The sequence below is a fragment of the Perissodus microlepis genome, chromosome 17 (genome assembly GCF_051167445.1).
Source record: "Perissodus microlepis isolate ML-2025 ecotype Zambia chromosome 17, ASM5116744v1, whole genome shotgun sequence".
Classification (NCBI taxonomy): domain Eukaryota; kingdom Metazoa; phylum Chordata; class Actinopteri; order Cichliformes; family Cichlidae; genus Perissodus; species Perissodus microlepis.
In genome coordinates this window covers 24,214,525-24,230,727 of record NC_140477.1, presented here as the reverse complement: position 1 = coordinate 24,230,727, position 16,203 = coordinate 24,214,525, and the positions used below count along the sequence as shown (strand labels likewise).

At 41.7% G+C, this 16,203-nt stretch overlaps 1 protein-coding gene across 1 annotated transcript; it reads right to left on the bottom strand.

Moving 5' to 3' along the window:
- zbtb37 (zinc finger and BTB domain containing 37) lies at positions 1-16,203 on the bottom strand. The gene is made up of 4 exons (XM_084909952.1): positions 15,533-16,203; positions 10,213-11,151; positions 9,991-10,090; positions 1-7,744 (listed from the first exon to the last, which is right to left on the bottom strand). The coding sequence occupies exons 2-4, from the start codon at positions 11,130-11,132 to the stop codon at positions 7,223-7,225; spliced, it is 1,542 nt and encodes a 513-aa protein (XP_084766078.1). The 5' UTR covers positions 11,133-11,151; positions 15,533-16,203; the 3' UTR covers positions 1-7,222.

Sequence of the window (16,203 nt, the reverse complement as noted above, 5' to 3'; positions counted from 1 at the left end):
TTTGTCACTTAAAGTGCTTTATTTCCTTTGAAGGAGATGCAACCTGTGAGTGATCTAGTGGTCATAGTGAAAGTAAGCATCTTCACATTTATCTAAACTAACTGACCTTTGGCCTCACATCCCCCCACCCTCCCACACCCTCCACCAACATGATTTAGCAATAGACATGCAACATAAAAGATGTTCACATAAAACCTTTCAGGTTCATCTACTACAGAACTTAAGTACTTCCTCTTCAAGAAAAAAAAAGTACAGTATTAAAAGTTAATTTACTATCTAAAATTTGTTTACTTTGACTTATTTTCTGCATTGATATATTAGGATATACTCTGAGGAATCAACATTAAAGAGTTATTACGTGAATATAGTTAAATGATCAGATTCATGGTTAGGCATGTTGTGGTCAATGTTACTGGATATTCATGTGCTAAACACTGGATTTATCCAGGTAGGAAAAAGAAAATTTAGACTGCACCTATTACAAGAGAATTAAACTTTAGCATTCTGAATAAAGCAAATGAGCTGGAACCTTGACTGACTCAAAGACGTGAGGATCATGAGGAGGTTCTGCTGTTTTTCACAGTTTGAGGATGAAAGCGGATCAGAACATGAGAAATCACTGAGGAGGAAAAGTCTGATTTGGGCCGTCTGTGTTTAAAGCAAACGTAGCTGAAGTAACGGTGAACACTGCGATGAGCCTTAACATTTACTCATGTCTGACTCATTACTGCGTCGCTCGTGTTGTTGAGCATAATGACAGAGACTGTTTGTGACTCCAAGGGATTGGGCAAACAGCAGATACAGGCCAGTTTACTTCAAAAACTAACGAGTGAACAACATTTAAGAATGCTAGGCGAGGCCATTTCACCGAGGTTGGTTCAGTTGAGCACCTTCCCTCTTACAGTTCAGTGTTCACTACACTTCACAACCCATTTTGGGTGAATTGAGACACATTTGCTTGCTTTACCAAGTTTTTCTTAATATTTTTGCGTATAACTATACAAGTCTGATGTACAACAGAATGATAATTTGAATATAGACTGAAATCTGTCACATCTATTTCCACTGGACAGATTCATGAAGATTGGGTTGTTGTTGGTGCCTTATAGGCAAACTGTCAATGCTGCATGTTTGAGCAGAGAAAGACTTGATTGAGCGATTCTCTTATGATCAAGTTTGAAATGCAGTTGTTTCTGAATGCAGCTCTAAGCCAACTTTTCCTACTGTAGATTTCTCAAGTAGGACCACACTGAACCAGAAGGGAGCATCTTGTTACCAGCAATAACTTGAAATGATGTATTACTCAGTGAAAACACGAAGTCTTCCCTGCTTTCCTTCAACTCAGAGCAAAGAGGAGGAAGCAGAAACAGAACGTGAAACACAAAAAAGAAGGCCGATCTGTTTGTTCCTGGATCTATGGTGGTTGGAAACCCCAAGTTAATGTCTTAATGCTGGAACAGGTCAACATGTGCAACTCGAATCTTTTGTTCTTTGTCAGAAATGTCTCTTTGAAGTACTTCTCATGATCACTGCTCTAAAAAAATTTCTATACATTGGGTAATTCCTGATAAATGTAAAACACAAAGTGAACCAAAATGAACCGGATTTCTTATGAAACACATGAAGAAACGCTCAGGTCTTAAATCGTCTACATGATGTCGGTAATTGAATCAATAGAGGGGCTGAATCCTGACCTGTGCAGAAAATATTATTGAAGGTGAAAAAGTGTTTCAGGCTACGCTTTCTGGTACTGGACTTTATATATGATAAAACAAGTATATGCATCTGGGATTTTACAAAAATGGTGGCACACCCATTTCTTTTAGTTTTTTTTTTTCTTTTGGGTGGGGTTTCTCAGAAATAAAAGGCATTTTTGTTGGTCAATGGCCAGAAACAGCAATACAATGCTGAAACAGTCAATCCTATGTAACTACATGCAGACCAATCTAGTTGTTACCCCAAAAAGGCCCACTCTGCAGCAGGAAAGCCCCGTACCTGTGGATTTGTAATTCACGTTTAAATACAAGAAGAAATAGCAGGTAACTGCCAACGTCTTCTTTTTAGCCTTATATCAACAAAACTAAAGAGTTCCACACTTAAAAGTCCTCAACTGCTATAATACCTACTGAGTATGGATTACTGTAGGGTCTACCTTACAATATAAAGCGCCTTGAGGAGACTTGTTGCGATTCGGCGCTGTATAAACTGAATTGAAATTGAGACTAACATTATTTTGCTAACATAACATGTTAAGACTACAATAAAATGGATACATTTGACCTGAAAAAATGATGCAGGAAATAACACGAATACACAAATGCACTGTAAAGTCACGTGTTGGCTGCTGCTAGATGCGGGTTCAGGCAAATGACTCGAGCTGCTCTTTGTCATGTCACATACCTCCCAGCACGTTGCACTGTTTAATCTGTATAATCACGGCAGGTTTTAAATAGTTTTTAATCAGCTCCTGATTTGAATGTGATGGAGCCATGTTGAAATACTAAATACCTTCCAAAAGTAATGTCCATTTAGGGGAATTTGTTCAAAGAATTTGATTATTAATTAGCAGCTAAAATCATTTGATTGTCACTTTATGGAACATGAAATATTTTATAAATGTGCTTTTCCCCGTTATTCTGTAGGGTACAATACACAGCACCTTGGGGTGACTGTTGAATGGAACTTAATTGAATAATGTTTGCTTAATTTTACGCAATATTTCCTGCACGAGTCATTCTATTCAGCCCCTTTTGGTTGCTTCTAAAAGTCGCGATTTCTCTCAAAACACCTGCTCAAAGTCACGTTCCAGCCCAACACAGCAGACAAAACTTAAACATCTGTTAGAGGCAAGATCACCACATACTTAAACACCGACCCAGACTGTGGGAGACATCCACACATTCTGTGGAAAGAGGTCTTGAGGTCACCATGCTCATTTCTGTTTCATATTTCCCAGTCTTGGTTTTGCCGACCTCTACGGCGACTCGTGAGGATGCCTTCCCTGCTGCTTTTTTTTTGTTTACAGGTAAGTTTTATTTCTGCAGCGTGCATACTGCACTGAGGTTTAGCTGTTAGCATACTGCTACGTGGGAAAGGTAAACATCCAATTCTTTGAATAAAAGAAAAGAGTTTGTATACCTGATATCCTGGTTAGCCTGAAGTGTGAGCCTAGCGGCAGTGGCTGCAGTGGCATCTGGGACAAAATCTCCAATCACTCGATTGAGGACAGAGCCGCTGGCTTCACTTGCATAAAAAAATTGACCATCCACTGAGAATCTGTTTCACAGCTCTGTAGAAGAAAACAGTAACAGTCCATCTGTGTGCTACCTGCCTACTCCTAGCTTGTTTACATTAATCATATTTAAAAAACAAAACAAAGACATCTTAGTAGTTTAAATACATTTGTCTTATAATGTGTGTAGATTTGTTATTGTTCTCTTGTTACAAAAACTTTGTGACCTTCTCGTTCTCCCTCATTGATAAGAGGTTTAGTTGTTTTGGCGTTTTGAGGGGCCCACACGGCCACGCCATCTTTCCTTTGGTTGCCAGATAGTCCGACCTGCTCCCGCCCGCCAACAGGTCAACTCTGATCACAGGAGGCTTCTGAAGTTCAGCTCCATGGCCTGGCCACTACATCCATCTGGTCTATCAGGGTTTGGCTTGTCAATATCCAATCAACGTTCATCCAGATCAGAACCATCTATTGTCAGTGACGCATTACCTCTACTGCACTCTGTACACAAAAACGAAGCCAAGGTCGGGTAACATGTGTTCTGTTTATGTATTCAAATGTATATATTTTGTGGTCTACCTTTTTATGTGAAGACTCCATTTCTGAATGTTTAGACATTTATCCTCAACAGTGTCTGAAATGTCACCGTTTCATGTCTGTGACATCAGGAGTGAAGGTGAGGTCATCTGTGGCAGTGCTGTGGTGCTCAACAAGTTACAGAAGGATTTTTGAACTCTCACAAAACTAATATTTTTAATAGGTTAAATAAGGCAAGCATATTAATGTATTATTTTATGATCTTTACTATGCGGTAAAAAAAACAACTTCAAGACATGTTGAGGAGGTAATTTAGCCATTTGAATCAGCTGTGTTGGATCAAGGACACATCTAAAACCTGCAGGACGCCGGCCCTCGAGGCCTGGAGTTTCCCACCCCTGTTCTAAGGCAAGGTATTCCCAAAGAGACCCGAAGAGATCATTTCCCTTTTCCTGACACTTTATGGTGAGTTTTTTTTTTTTTATAATAATGCTTTTTTTTTTAGCTATGTCAGTGGGGTCTGGCCCCCTTATATATAAGACTTTCTCCCCATTTATATTGTTTTTTTAATCTACGAGTCATGTTTGTAGTTTTTTGTTGCACTACAGCTGTTGGAGCCACGTCATCTCGTCTCTGTACACTGTGTTTACAGTAGCGATGGCAATAAATTTTGATTCGACTTCGGTGTGCTGACTATAATTGGAGTCACTTCAGCAGACCTTTCTGCTGTGTCGGTGTCTTGAATACCTGTGCTTCACCTGTTCTTCACTCTTAGTTTCAGTCTGATTTTTTTCCCTCAGGCTTGTTGGTAAGTGCAGTAGATTAAATGCGTCACTAACTGTCACACAAGATACTGATCGGGTCTTCCCAATATCTTGTTCTCCTCAAACAACAAGCTGTCTTCCATCACACCCGTTGTCAGAGCAAGAAAGTGTCCAAGAAAACTGAAGAAAAACAATAAATACATGTTTGTTTATAAAAATATCTGAGAAAAGTGACTGAGATCTCTGTGGGAGTGGAGCAGAGCGCTTCCTGGTGGTGCTGTGCTGCAGCTGTATTGCGTAGTGATGAGAGGTAATTGAGCTGTGTAGCTTATCTGAGGCTGGACCATGTCCAGTTTTCCTGCTGTGAGTTTGTTGGTGGTCAAGTGTGATCTAAAACCTGCTGTAGAAGCTGAGTTCAACTGCCACAGTAAAAACACTATTGTAAGGAAGTTCTATTCAATTCATGCCAAATTCATTAACCCAGTGTGACTGGAGTCCCCACAGACATTTTTCCATCCATTTTGCCTGCATGAAGCGTGAGAATGCCTCTCAATATTTGTTCTACGACACATCCCGTGTACATCCAGAGAAGCGGAAGGCTGATGGAGCTGTCCACATTTGATTCTCAGGGCCATACTTGTGCATACATACATACAAACTTGTGACTTTATCACAGGGTCACATGAAAGCATGTAATAGTTTTCATGTGACACAAATAAGTCACATGACCTATGTTGCATTCGAAGGCAATGGGATATACTACTGCATCTCCAAAAATTACAGTGAAAAAGTGATTATTTTGGCAATTTCATTCACAATGGTGATTTTCATATATTCTATATTAATTACACACAAAGTCAATATTTTCAAGCATTTTTGAAGTTTGCTTATAGCTCAAGAAAATTAGAAATGGAGTATTTCAAACTGTCCGAGATACTGCACTGAGGTCTTTATCATTTTAGAAAATTTCTATTCAAACCACAGTATCTGTCTCAGACTCGTACACAATCACAGTCATGGGGAAGACTGCTGACCTGACGGCTCTCCACATGACAATCATTAATATCCACCACAAGGAGGGTAAGCCACAGAAGGTCACTGCTGAAAAGGCCGGCTGAGTGGAGAGTTTTTATATGTCAAAGGATAAACTTCCAGGAAGATGGCTGCATTAACAGAGTTCATGTTTCTATCTAGCGATGCCGGTGCAAATTTCCTTTGCCAACAGGACTGACCTGACTACAGCTCCAAAACTACTACCACATGGTTGCCAACAATGCTATTACTCTACTTAATTGTCAAGCCAAATCGCATGACCTAAACCCCACAGAGACTCTATGGAGTATTTTTGAGGAAGATGTGAAAACCTGATCCAAAAATCCACACGAAGTTGGCATCAGAGCAGCTTCAATAGGATCTTAGCAGAGCCACACTTTTTCTCCATATTCTATTTTTGTGAGATGCAGTAATAGTTAAAAACTTTGTATACAGCAGTTCAAAACCCCAAAATACTCCCCAAAGAAAAATTTAGTTCACAGTGACGAAGGCAAATCTTCTCTCTTTTAAAATGCAGGTATTTGGGTTTTTGACTATTCTCGATCAAAAATAATAACATTAAACATTTGCAGATTTTTATCGGCCAAGTATATATTCATCTACACCTGCAAATTCTTCCACTGGGCACACACAGGTGGCTATGACTTAAGAGGTAGAGCAGGTCACCCTCTAAATGGAAGGTCGGTGGTTCGATCCATGGCTGCTCTAATCTCCAATCCAAATATCCACGGGCAAGATATTAACCCCAAGTCACTCAAATGTGTGTGACTGTTAGATAGAAAGCACACAGCAAAGTGTTTGTGTGAATTCGTGGACGAGGCAAGTTGTATAAAACGCTTTGAGTGCTCAGAGTAGAAAAGCGCTACATAAGAACCAGTCCACTTACATCGTCTTTCTACCGTCTTGCAATACATTTTACAATTTTTGATGGATGGTCATATTGTGAAACAGAAGATTGTGCCTGCAGTTTTTTGTGCTGTACAGTGAGGTATGTACGTAGTGTCAAAGTGTGTAGTGTAATAACTTTATCTATCCTGAATTGTGCCAAATGCAGGAAAATGGGGAAAGACCAGCAACTCCAATCACACTGGGATGCACCGTCAGCTAAATAGTTTTAAGTTTCTCATTGAACCTTTTTGTGCAACTATACCTTTTAACGCCATTATGGCACTTATAGAACGCATAAGATTATTATTACTACTACTATTATTATTATCATCATCATCCAACGGCTCCAGATTGTCTCAAGGCAAATATGAAGGATTTGAATTGTTTAACTGGCACTGAGTAGTTTGGCAAAGTCTCCACCAGACATACTGTTGTGATGCTGTATTGTGGACCAGTAATACCTGTAAATATAAAAGTAGAAATCTGTAACATAAACTAGACGGAGGCAAACGAGAACCACTGAATTTTGTGGCATATGAGGTTGTTGGAGTGTGTGGAATTTCTTCATTTTAGCTTAATCTGTTCGGTTTAGTAGGTGAAGGTAGATGCGGTTTAAAGCGGATAAATCTCATTTCAGACTCTGAGGGGTCCTTTGACTTCAGCGGGTTTAACATCCTGTTAGCTTTGGTTACAACAGGATCATGCTGCCCCACTCACCCCCCACCCCATGTTCCTTCCTTCACTGGGGTCAGTCTGGTCCTGTTGTAGAAACAGAGGCTTGGGGACCCTCTCCATATTGCCCTCCAGCACTATTACCTCCTCCACCTTCAGATTCCTCCTGACTAGGGGAGGCCTCATCACTGGGACCACCCCTGGATGTAACTGAAGCGGTGGTAGTCTCAGGAGAGGCGCTGTGGGCTTCCTGGGGTGCGCAGCCTGGGTGGTTTTTGCGGAAATGCTGGTTGAGGATGGCCTGGAAGGGGAAGCTCTTCCCACAAACGTGGCAGTGGAAAGGTTTGTTGCCAGTGTGCTTGCGGATATGGTACTCCAGCTGGTCTTTACGGGTGTACTTCTTCCCACAGATGCGGCAGACAAATGGTGTTATACCCATATGTAGGCGCATGTGACGGTCTAGGCTCCCTTTCTGGTTGAAGGATTTGCAGCAGTAGATGCAGGTGAGGCGTGGATTGTAGCGGAACCAGCGATCTCCTACCTGCTCCCTCAAGTAGTCCTCATAACCGCCCATATCAAACGTTGTATGCTCCTCTCCCTGATGGGTAGAATGAAATGCAAAATTAAACGTTAACATAGTGGACACCATGACAGAATGAATCAAATAAGACTTTAGATCATTTTAGATAAACATGCCCTGAACAAATTGTACTGTCCTCCTGCATCACGCTCTCTGTTGTCGGTCAAATTTGTGTTACCTGAGTATGTTAATGTCCGTAAGAAACTGTCAACAGTTTTCTCTTTTAAAAAAAAAAAGTATTATTGTAGTGTCTTTATGTTACAACATAAAGCACCTTGAAACAACTGTTGTTATGATTTGGTGCTATATAAATAAAACTGAATTCAAACTATAATAGATTCCCTGGGACATCAATCATCTCGTCAACATAAAGACCAGATGTTGTTAGCAGTGCGTATGGGTACAATGAGGCCATACACACTACTAACCCACATTATGACTCAAGCCTGTGATGATATTTTTTATCTTTCATTTTTAGTGAGTCGAGCCCTCAAAGGGTGGATCAGTTTTTCCATTTACACTGACAGTTGTATCATTTATGATAACATATATCAGTAAAGACTTTCAACTTAATTTAATTCAATATGTGATTTAAATGTACCCTTATTGTTTTTGTATTACTGCACAATAAGGAGATTTTAAAAGTCCTTCAAAAGGTTAGAATGGTTATTCAGCAGGAAAGGTCCAATCAAAAGTTTAAGACCACTTGAAAAATGGCAAAAAAATAAATAAATCATATTTTGCATGGTTAGATCTCAACAAGGTTCCAAGTAGAGCTTCAACATGCAACAAGAAGAAATGGGAGAGAGACAAAGTGCTTTTGATGGTTTCCAATGTTACTGGAATGGCAAGCAGATCCCACCTGAGATGTTTTCTACGCGCCACAGTGGAGGGGGCACCATAGTTGTCTGGGGGGCTTTTTCCTTAAATGGAACAATGGAGCTTCAGGAGGTGTAGGGGCATCAAACGGCCGCTGGCTATGTCCAGATGTTACAGAAAGCATTCCTCATGACTGAGGGCCCTCGTCTGTGTGGTAACGACTGAGTTTTTCAACAGGACAACGCTACAGTACACAATACCCACAAAGCAAGGGACTTTTTCCAGGAGAATAACATCACTCTGTTGGACCATCCTGCGTGTTCCCCTGATCTAAATCCAACTGAGAACCTTTGGAGATGGATGGCAGGGGAAGTTTACAAAAATGGACAACAGTTCCAGACAGTAGATGCCCTTTGTGCAGCCGTTTTCACCACTTGGAGAAATCTTCCCACTCACCTCATGGAAACGTTTGCATCAAGCATGCTGCAACAGATTTTTGAAGTGATCAACAATAACGGCGGAGCTACTCATTACTGAGTTCATGTTTGGAATATTGATTTCTGTTTTAGGGGGGTTTTCTGGTTTTTTGCAGTCTTAAACTTTTGATCAGCTGTAAAACAGCTTAGTAAAAACTAAGCGTTTTCAATAAATTGCATGCTCAAAAAAATGTTTTGTCTCACTCCCATTTCTTCTAGTTGAATGTTTAAGCTCTACTTGGAACTTTGTTAAAATTTGACCAAAATATGACTTTTTGCCAATTTTCAATGATGTACAAAATGATCACACAGTACTTTATTTTTTGTTGTTATGGGATTCAGAAAAAAAAACAGTGCTTTTCTTTAGGTTGTTGCATATCTACAGGAAGAGTCTAGTGATCCTTTATCATGACTAGGCTGGTAATCACTAAATAGACTCTGTATCTATTTAAGAACCACTTTGTAAGCCAGTAACCACGAGCCACTGGGTTTCCAGTTGTTTTGTAAATCATTACATATTACTATATAAGCTTAGTGAAGTTGTATTTAATAATTAAATAACACATACCAACAGGACGCATATAAAAAAAAAAGTATTTACTATTCACTTCATATATCTAAATTTCTTTACTGTGTTTCTCTGTGATTTATGTCCACCCTAGAAGAGTCCACATTGCTCTCACTTTCAGTGTGAACACCGCACTTCCTCATTTGGCCATGAGTGTAACAAAACATTCCCAATAAGGTGTCAAACGTAACATGAGAGCAAGAAAAGGTGAAAGAGAGTGACAGGGACAAATGTGACAGATCTCCATATTGCTGACTCTTTCCTGGTAACTTCCTCCATGATTCTTATCCATGGAAAAGAAACATGGTGTTTTAATAATTTCAGTTGTCTGTAAAAGAAAAAAAAAAAAAAAAAAGGTTGGTCTCTACTGGCTTACTAACTATGACAGTTTGTGTTTGTACCTGTGAGCTTGGCTGTCGCAACTCATCTGCCCTGCTAGGAGACTCGCTCTTTGCTCTCTGACGTTCTGTCAGGACGACCACGCTGCCAGTGGGACTAAACCTGACATCAAAAATCAGTTAATTTAAAAGGAAAGGGGAACAAAACCCACACACAAATCATCATCATTAGGTGTCTGCAGACCAGTCAGTGAACCATGGAGGAATATCTTAGCTATGACTCACCTGTCTGTCTCGCTGAAGCTGGAGGATGGCTGGATACTACGGGCCCCCAGCGTTCCTACTGGTCCAGTCACCAGTGTACTGCGTCCTGATGTGTCAATCATCACCGTGGCCCCCTCTTCCACTGGCCCTCCCTCCTCCTGGTGCTCTTCTGTTCCAATCCATTCCTCCATCCTCTCTGTTTTTATCCTGATCCCATCCATGCTGCTCTCCTCAGCGCTGCCGGTCCGTTCTGGTTCACTGCTGGTCTCCACATACCACTGACCAGCTCGGTTGATGCGTAGTATCGGTTCTTTGCCTGCTCTTCCACTGGTGGTCCCTGGCCCTTCTAGCCCACTGTGCTCCACCGCTGGAACTGGGCTAAGTGGCTCTTCTGCTGGACTGACTGCTTCACATGGCTCTGCACCTCCCCGTGGGCCAAGCAGCCGCAGACCACTGTGACCCCCTCCTCGCACCACAGCCTCCAATGTCCTACTATTCCTGGAGCCCCGTGCCCCCTCCTCATCCCTGGACTCTTCGTCCAGGTCAGCCAGACTGATCTTAAGGTGGATACCCTCAAGAATTTGGGTGCAGCGGTCAATAATGTGCTGCATCTGCAGGAAGCTGGCAGCTGTCAGGTAGCTGATGATGTCTGCAAGCTGCAAGCAGAGACGGCCCGTGTAGCAAAAGGACAGCAGTTGCTCGAACACTGATGGATTACGGATCACTGTCAGTGACACAGTGCTCATCTGACTCAGAGACATGTGGTCCCGAAAGTATGGCGAGCTGGCTGCTAGTACGACCTTGTGTGCACGAAAGCTTTGGCCCTGAACATTGACCACAATGTCACAGAGACGGCCTTGAACACGCAGCTGGTTCAGGTGAGAAAGAACAGAGTTACTGAAGTCTGGGATGTCCAGCTGTATGCTGCCGGTACGCTCCATGCTGCAGCCTGCAGGGACACTGAAAACACAGCAACACATCAGTGCTGACCCACACCAGGACCTTTTTGCTTAAAACTGGCAAGTGATTCCAGATTAATAATATGGGATCTCCTTGTCATGCCAGTAACGTGGAAACCATCAGCACCATCAAGGATACCCTGTTTTATTAATCTGATTCCAGATTAATAAAACAGGATGTTTTTTCCATCAATCTTCAATGAAACAGTGACATTACTGATTGGGGGTGTTGTGACTAACGCTACCTTATCATGGAAAGCAAATCCGTAAAAAGCAAAAACAAGTTACAGCCATATGGAATTTGCAGTGCATAATTATGTTCAAGTTCTTCCACTGTTATCTTTTTCAATGTCATGTGCCAAAGTAGTGCAAAGAAAGCAAGTAACCTCTGCCCCTACAGAGGTGATTATCTTGTTACTAGTGTTACACCCTTGCTGCGTATAACTCAACATATTGTAGGTCCTCTGAAAAGAAAGCCTCAAATCAGAAGTACTAAACTCCCTGGTGTAACTCTCAAAGGCACACCTTAAAGTAAATAGCCCATAAGTTGGAGAGGAAATGGCAGAAATTTAGAAGATCAATGATTAGCCTGGAAAAAAAGTTTGCAGTTCTATAAAAAAAAGCCCCCCTGTAACGCTAGAACATCGGACTATTCATCACTGATTGACGAAAAGATGAACAGCCCAAGATTTCTCTTCAGCACTGTAGCCAGGCTGACAAAGGGCCAGAGCTCTGCTCAGCCAAGAATCGCTTTAACCTTAACTTGTAATGACTTTGTGAATTTCTTGACAAATAAAATTTTTACCATTATAAATCAATAATAACCATGTCATAGATGTATTACTATTTACAGCTACTTTCATTGATATTCAATTAGACTTTTTTCCTCTCCAATTAATTTTTCTGAGTTAACTTCGACAATCACTTCCTCCAAAGTGTCGATTACGCCCCATTCTAATAAGACAAAGAAGTTCTCCCATTAATGCTTTGGTAATGTCTCTGTGGAAACTCTGGGTTAACTTATCGAATTGATAACCAGCTTTGTGTAACCTGATCACCAACCGATGTTAGGGTAAGTGAATCAAGAAAATGGAAATATACCCTGGATATGTTACACTCACTTTGTAGTAGAGCACACAGACCCCATCATGCTGCATAACTGCCCAGTGAATACTTCAAAGTAGGGACTTAGCCGACTAATTGCTGATGTCTTCTCACTGGTCCATACAGACTAGTCATTTAATCCAATTATTAAAATGTTAATTACCCAATGAAGGTAAATTATTGTGTCCTAAATGTTTGCACCATCTGTCACCAGTTGGCGCATTGTTGTGGAGAAATGCCATAAATCTGTTAATCTTGGTCTCATCTTTTGTGAATGATAGTAGATACAAGAGGTGGACAAGGGCTTTCTCCAAAAGGTAGATGGGCTTTCCCTTAGCGATAGAGTGAAGAGTTCAGTCATTCAGGAGAGGGTCATAGTGGAACCCCTTGTCTGTCTGGTCTATAACGTGTAATGTTGATAATGCACCATTCGAGGTGCCGCACGTTTAAGGCATGATTCATTATTGAAGAATATAAATGTTATTAGACATTTTCAATTAAAAATCTCAAATCTACCTTAATACGTGACTATTTCTTAATTTTAGGCTAGTGAGTTAGTCTAATTTTTTCCACCATTAGTGGACTATTAAATCAGTCGCCAGGAACATCCCTACTTGAAAGAACCTAAACCTCAGCTCCTCCTCCCTCTACCCATCCCTTGTGTTGTTCCTCTAGAATTTGGTCTCTGGCTTCCTCCTGTACGAGCTCTTGCATATCCTTAGCTTTACCCTTAGGTCGTACGGCACTCTCCTCAGCTCTTTTGTTCCTGGACCTTTTCGTCTCTTTGTTCTTTCAGGTTACTACTGATCGAAGGCTTACTGTTCACAAAGCATACAGTGCTGCCTGGTATGATGGTGTGTTCACAAAATTTGACATATTCTATTCTTTAGCCAGTCAAACTCTTAAAACCCTGCTATGCCTCCACAGCCTCATCCATCCACCTTCTGACAACTCCCATAGACACAGGTTTAATTTAAAAACAGGAACATACTATGGTGTCAGTAGGACTAGATTATAGTCACCAGGCACTGCATCTATTAACGGCATTCTGCTTCATATTTGCTATTCCCAAAGATTTCTATTTCACGATTCTCTGAGTGCCAAGTCTCTCACTTTTGTCTCTGAGCAGTCTTGTGTTTGTCTTTGCCTAGTATGCCCGTGGCTACCTAATGGTCAGGGAAGGGTTTAATCAGATACAGCCAGAAGTAATGGAAACAGGAGAGTTCCTCCAGCAAGTCTAATCTATGACTATTCCAATTCATCACATGATTTTCAATCTTCATGAGGATAATGACATGCTGATTTGACAAAACTGATTTTATTCATGAGCAGCAGGATAAGAACCCTCTGGTTTATTTTATGGGGCACTGGAGTGTTGTCTGCTGAATCAGGTCCGGGGAAGATCAGAGGGCTGTACCACAAAGTGAGATTAACGGGAAGAAGCTATGTTAAGTTTAAAGTCAGAGTTCTTAGTGTCATCATGAGGTTTCGTTTTTACCATGGTAACTTCTGCTGAACCCAAAACCTGGTTATGGAGCAGGTTATGTTCCAACTTTCGATTTAAAATCAGCCGGGCCCTCCACAGTTTTATTCTTTTACTTACAGCATCTTTTCAGTGATTCTCTGTTGGGGAGTAGGGAATAGCCATGCCTTACTAACATCATCAAATGAAGCCCAACTGTGAAGTTACAGCAGCACAAATGGTCACTGGAATCTGAACGTATTCAGTTAGTGATGTGCAAACGTATACATGTTTAGTGTTTTTTACGCTGCTGGAATTACAGCCAACAGGGCTAAGGCTAAAAAAGTCATCATCTACATTTGTAGGCCAATACTTTCCAATTAGTAAGATTAATTTTGCTCTGATCTGGGGATAAACTAAAGTGATTTCCATGTCTCCTGTACAATAGGCGATGGAGGAGCGTCAGACGTGAACACACTAACATTCAATGTTTCAGAGCTCTAATGTCCAGCTGTCACCAAAAATACATGGCAAGTTTAAGGTGATTATAAGTTCACAAAATTAACAGTCCTCCTAAACATTTCTCTCTTATTTGCAGCGCCAGTGTTGCAGTTCATTGTTATATATTTTAATATATTTCTTGTAACCTTTATTACCTGTTTGTCTGCTGATGAAACCTATTGAAATAAGCAGTGCTCAGCTGCTGAGGAAGAAGAGTCAAAAGATACGTTTTCTTTTCCCTGTTTTCTGTGAGCATGCACAGAGCCTGGACCTGAAAGCCCTGGATAACAAAGAATGCTGATAACCATTATCGCTGGCTGGGCTTTTAGGTTTTGTTAGTCGAGCTAATGCAGAGAAAGAAAGAAGGCTTGGCTGTGTTAAACTGCCCCGTAGCACTCAGTTAACTATCAAGTTATCCCATCAAAGTTTTCTCATGTTAGTTATACTTTACACATATTACACTAATCAACAATTACTATTCACTAAATAACTGCAGTTTTTCTCTGTGTTTCCTGTCACATTCAGTGATGCTGTGTTTTGTAGGTATGAAGGGTCATAGACAAACATGCTTGTAGGTACAGACACGTGAAAGGCCTACCTCTACCACACAGGGCACCCAGATCCTTGGTGGTTGCTTTGTGTTTTTGTGTAGTGTTGTGTCTGCATGGTTGTTATTGCATGTCTGTGTGGTTTTAAGTTTGGGTTTGAGGTTCATCCTCCGTCTGTTGTTTTGCCTCTCTGGAGTTGTTTTGCAGTCATTCTTCATATTTCTTTTTTTTTTGGAAAAGGAGTTTTGTTTGTACAGGATGTTCAGTTTGGTGTGACCCCTCTGTTCAGCACTTTCTGTGATCAGGAGCACTTTCAGTAAGAAGTCTATTTACGCCACCTCCTCAATAGAAACTCAAGTACTCTATCTGCTGCCAGGCTTTGTATAAAGCAGCCTCACACACTTTTAATTTGTATGAATCTGTACAGTGTGTTGACACTCATTGCACTGGCTCATTGCGATGTGCAAGGAAAATTTAGACCAGGCGCCAAAATCACACAAAGTGTGCTTCAGTCAGGGTCATGTTGCACCACAGTCCCACCCAAACCTGCCTGTACAAAAGGCTGACAGACTCCGAGGACCTCAAGTTACATCAAGACCTGATTAACCGATCAAAATGGAGGAATCGCGTTGAAATGACAGGTCACAGGGTAGATCACCTGTACTCTGATCAGGTCCAGCCTGCTTACAGGACAACTACCAAACCGATGCGAGTCGGTGTGTCTCGGGGGGGCAGGTGAACCTCCAGGTGTGCAGCCGGATTCTCACCTGAGGGGGAGGGAGCAGTGAAAAATGCTCTGGTCTGCTTTCGGGTTGCCGATACTTCAGTTCTGCAGCTTGCTGAGCATCATTAACGGACGGGAGATGACAGCAGCTCGGCTCGGCCTGACAGGCTGCAGCTCCACCCGCGGCTCCTCCAGGCTCCGAGGCTCCAGCGGCGGTAGCGAGCTGTTCAAGACCCCGGAACGACAGCTGAGCGCGGGCTCCGGTCCGTCAGCAGGCGCTCTGCTGCCATTCCACTGTACCTGCGAGCTGGTTCAGGATCGGCTCAGTGACGGCGGACAGCCCAGACTTCACAGCCTCCTTTTCACGGCAGAAGGGCCGAGACTGCAGGAAGGAAGGAAAGGGGGAAGAAAAAGCGCGCGGCGCGATGGGAAATGTAGTCCTAGCAGGGCAGAGCGCTGTTTTCAGTACAGCCTAAACACTACGGTTCCCTGCGTGCATTCGCCCAGAGACCATCTCCTGGTATTTGGAGTTTGACTTCAGCAGACCTAAAGTAAAACAACCGGACATGCTCACAGCTGGATTCAGAAAAGCTGTTTCTGCTTTCATAAGATATGAAACTTCATAAACCCCGGCATGTGTCAAAAAGCCTTTTAGGTATTCAAAGTTCTACATTTGTACATTTCAACAACTTTTTCAGACACGGGAAGTCAAAT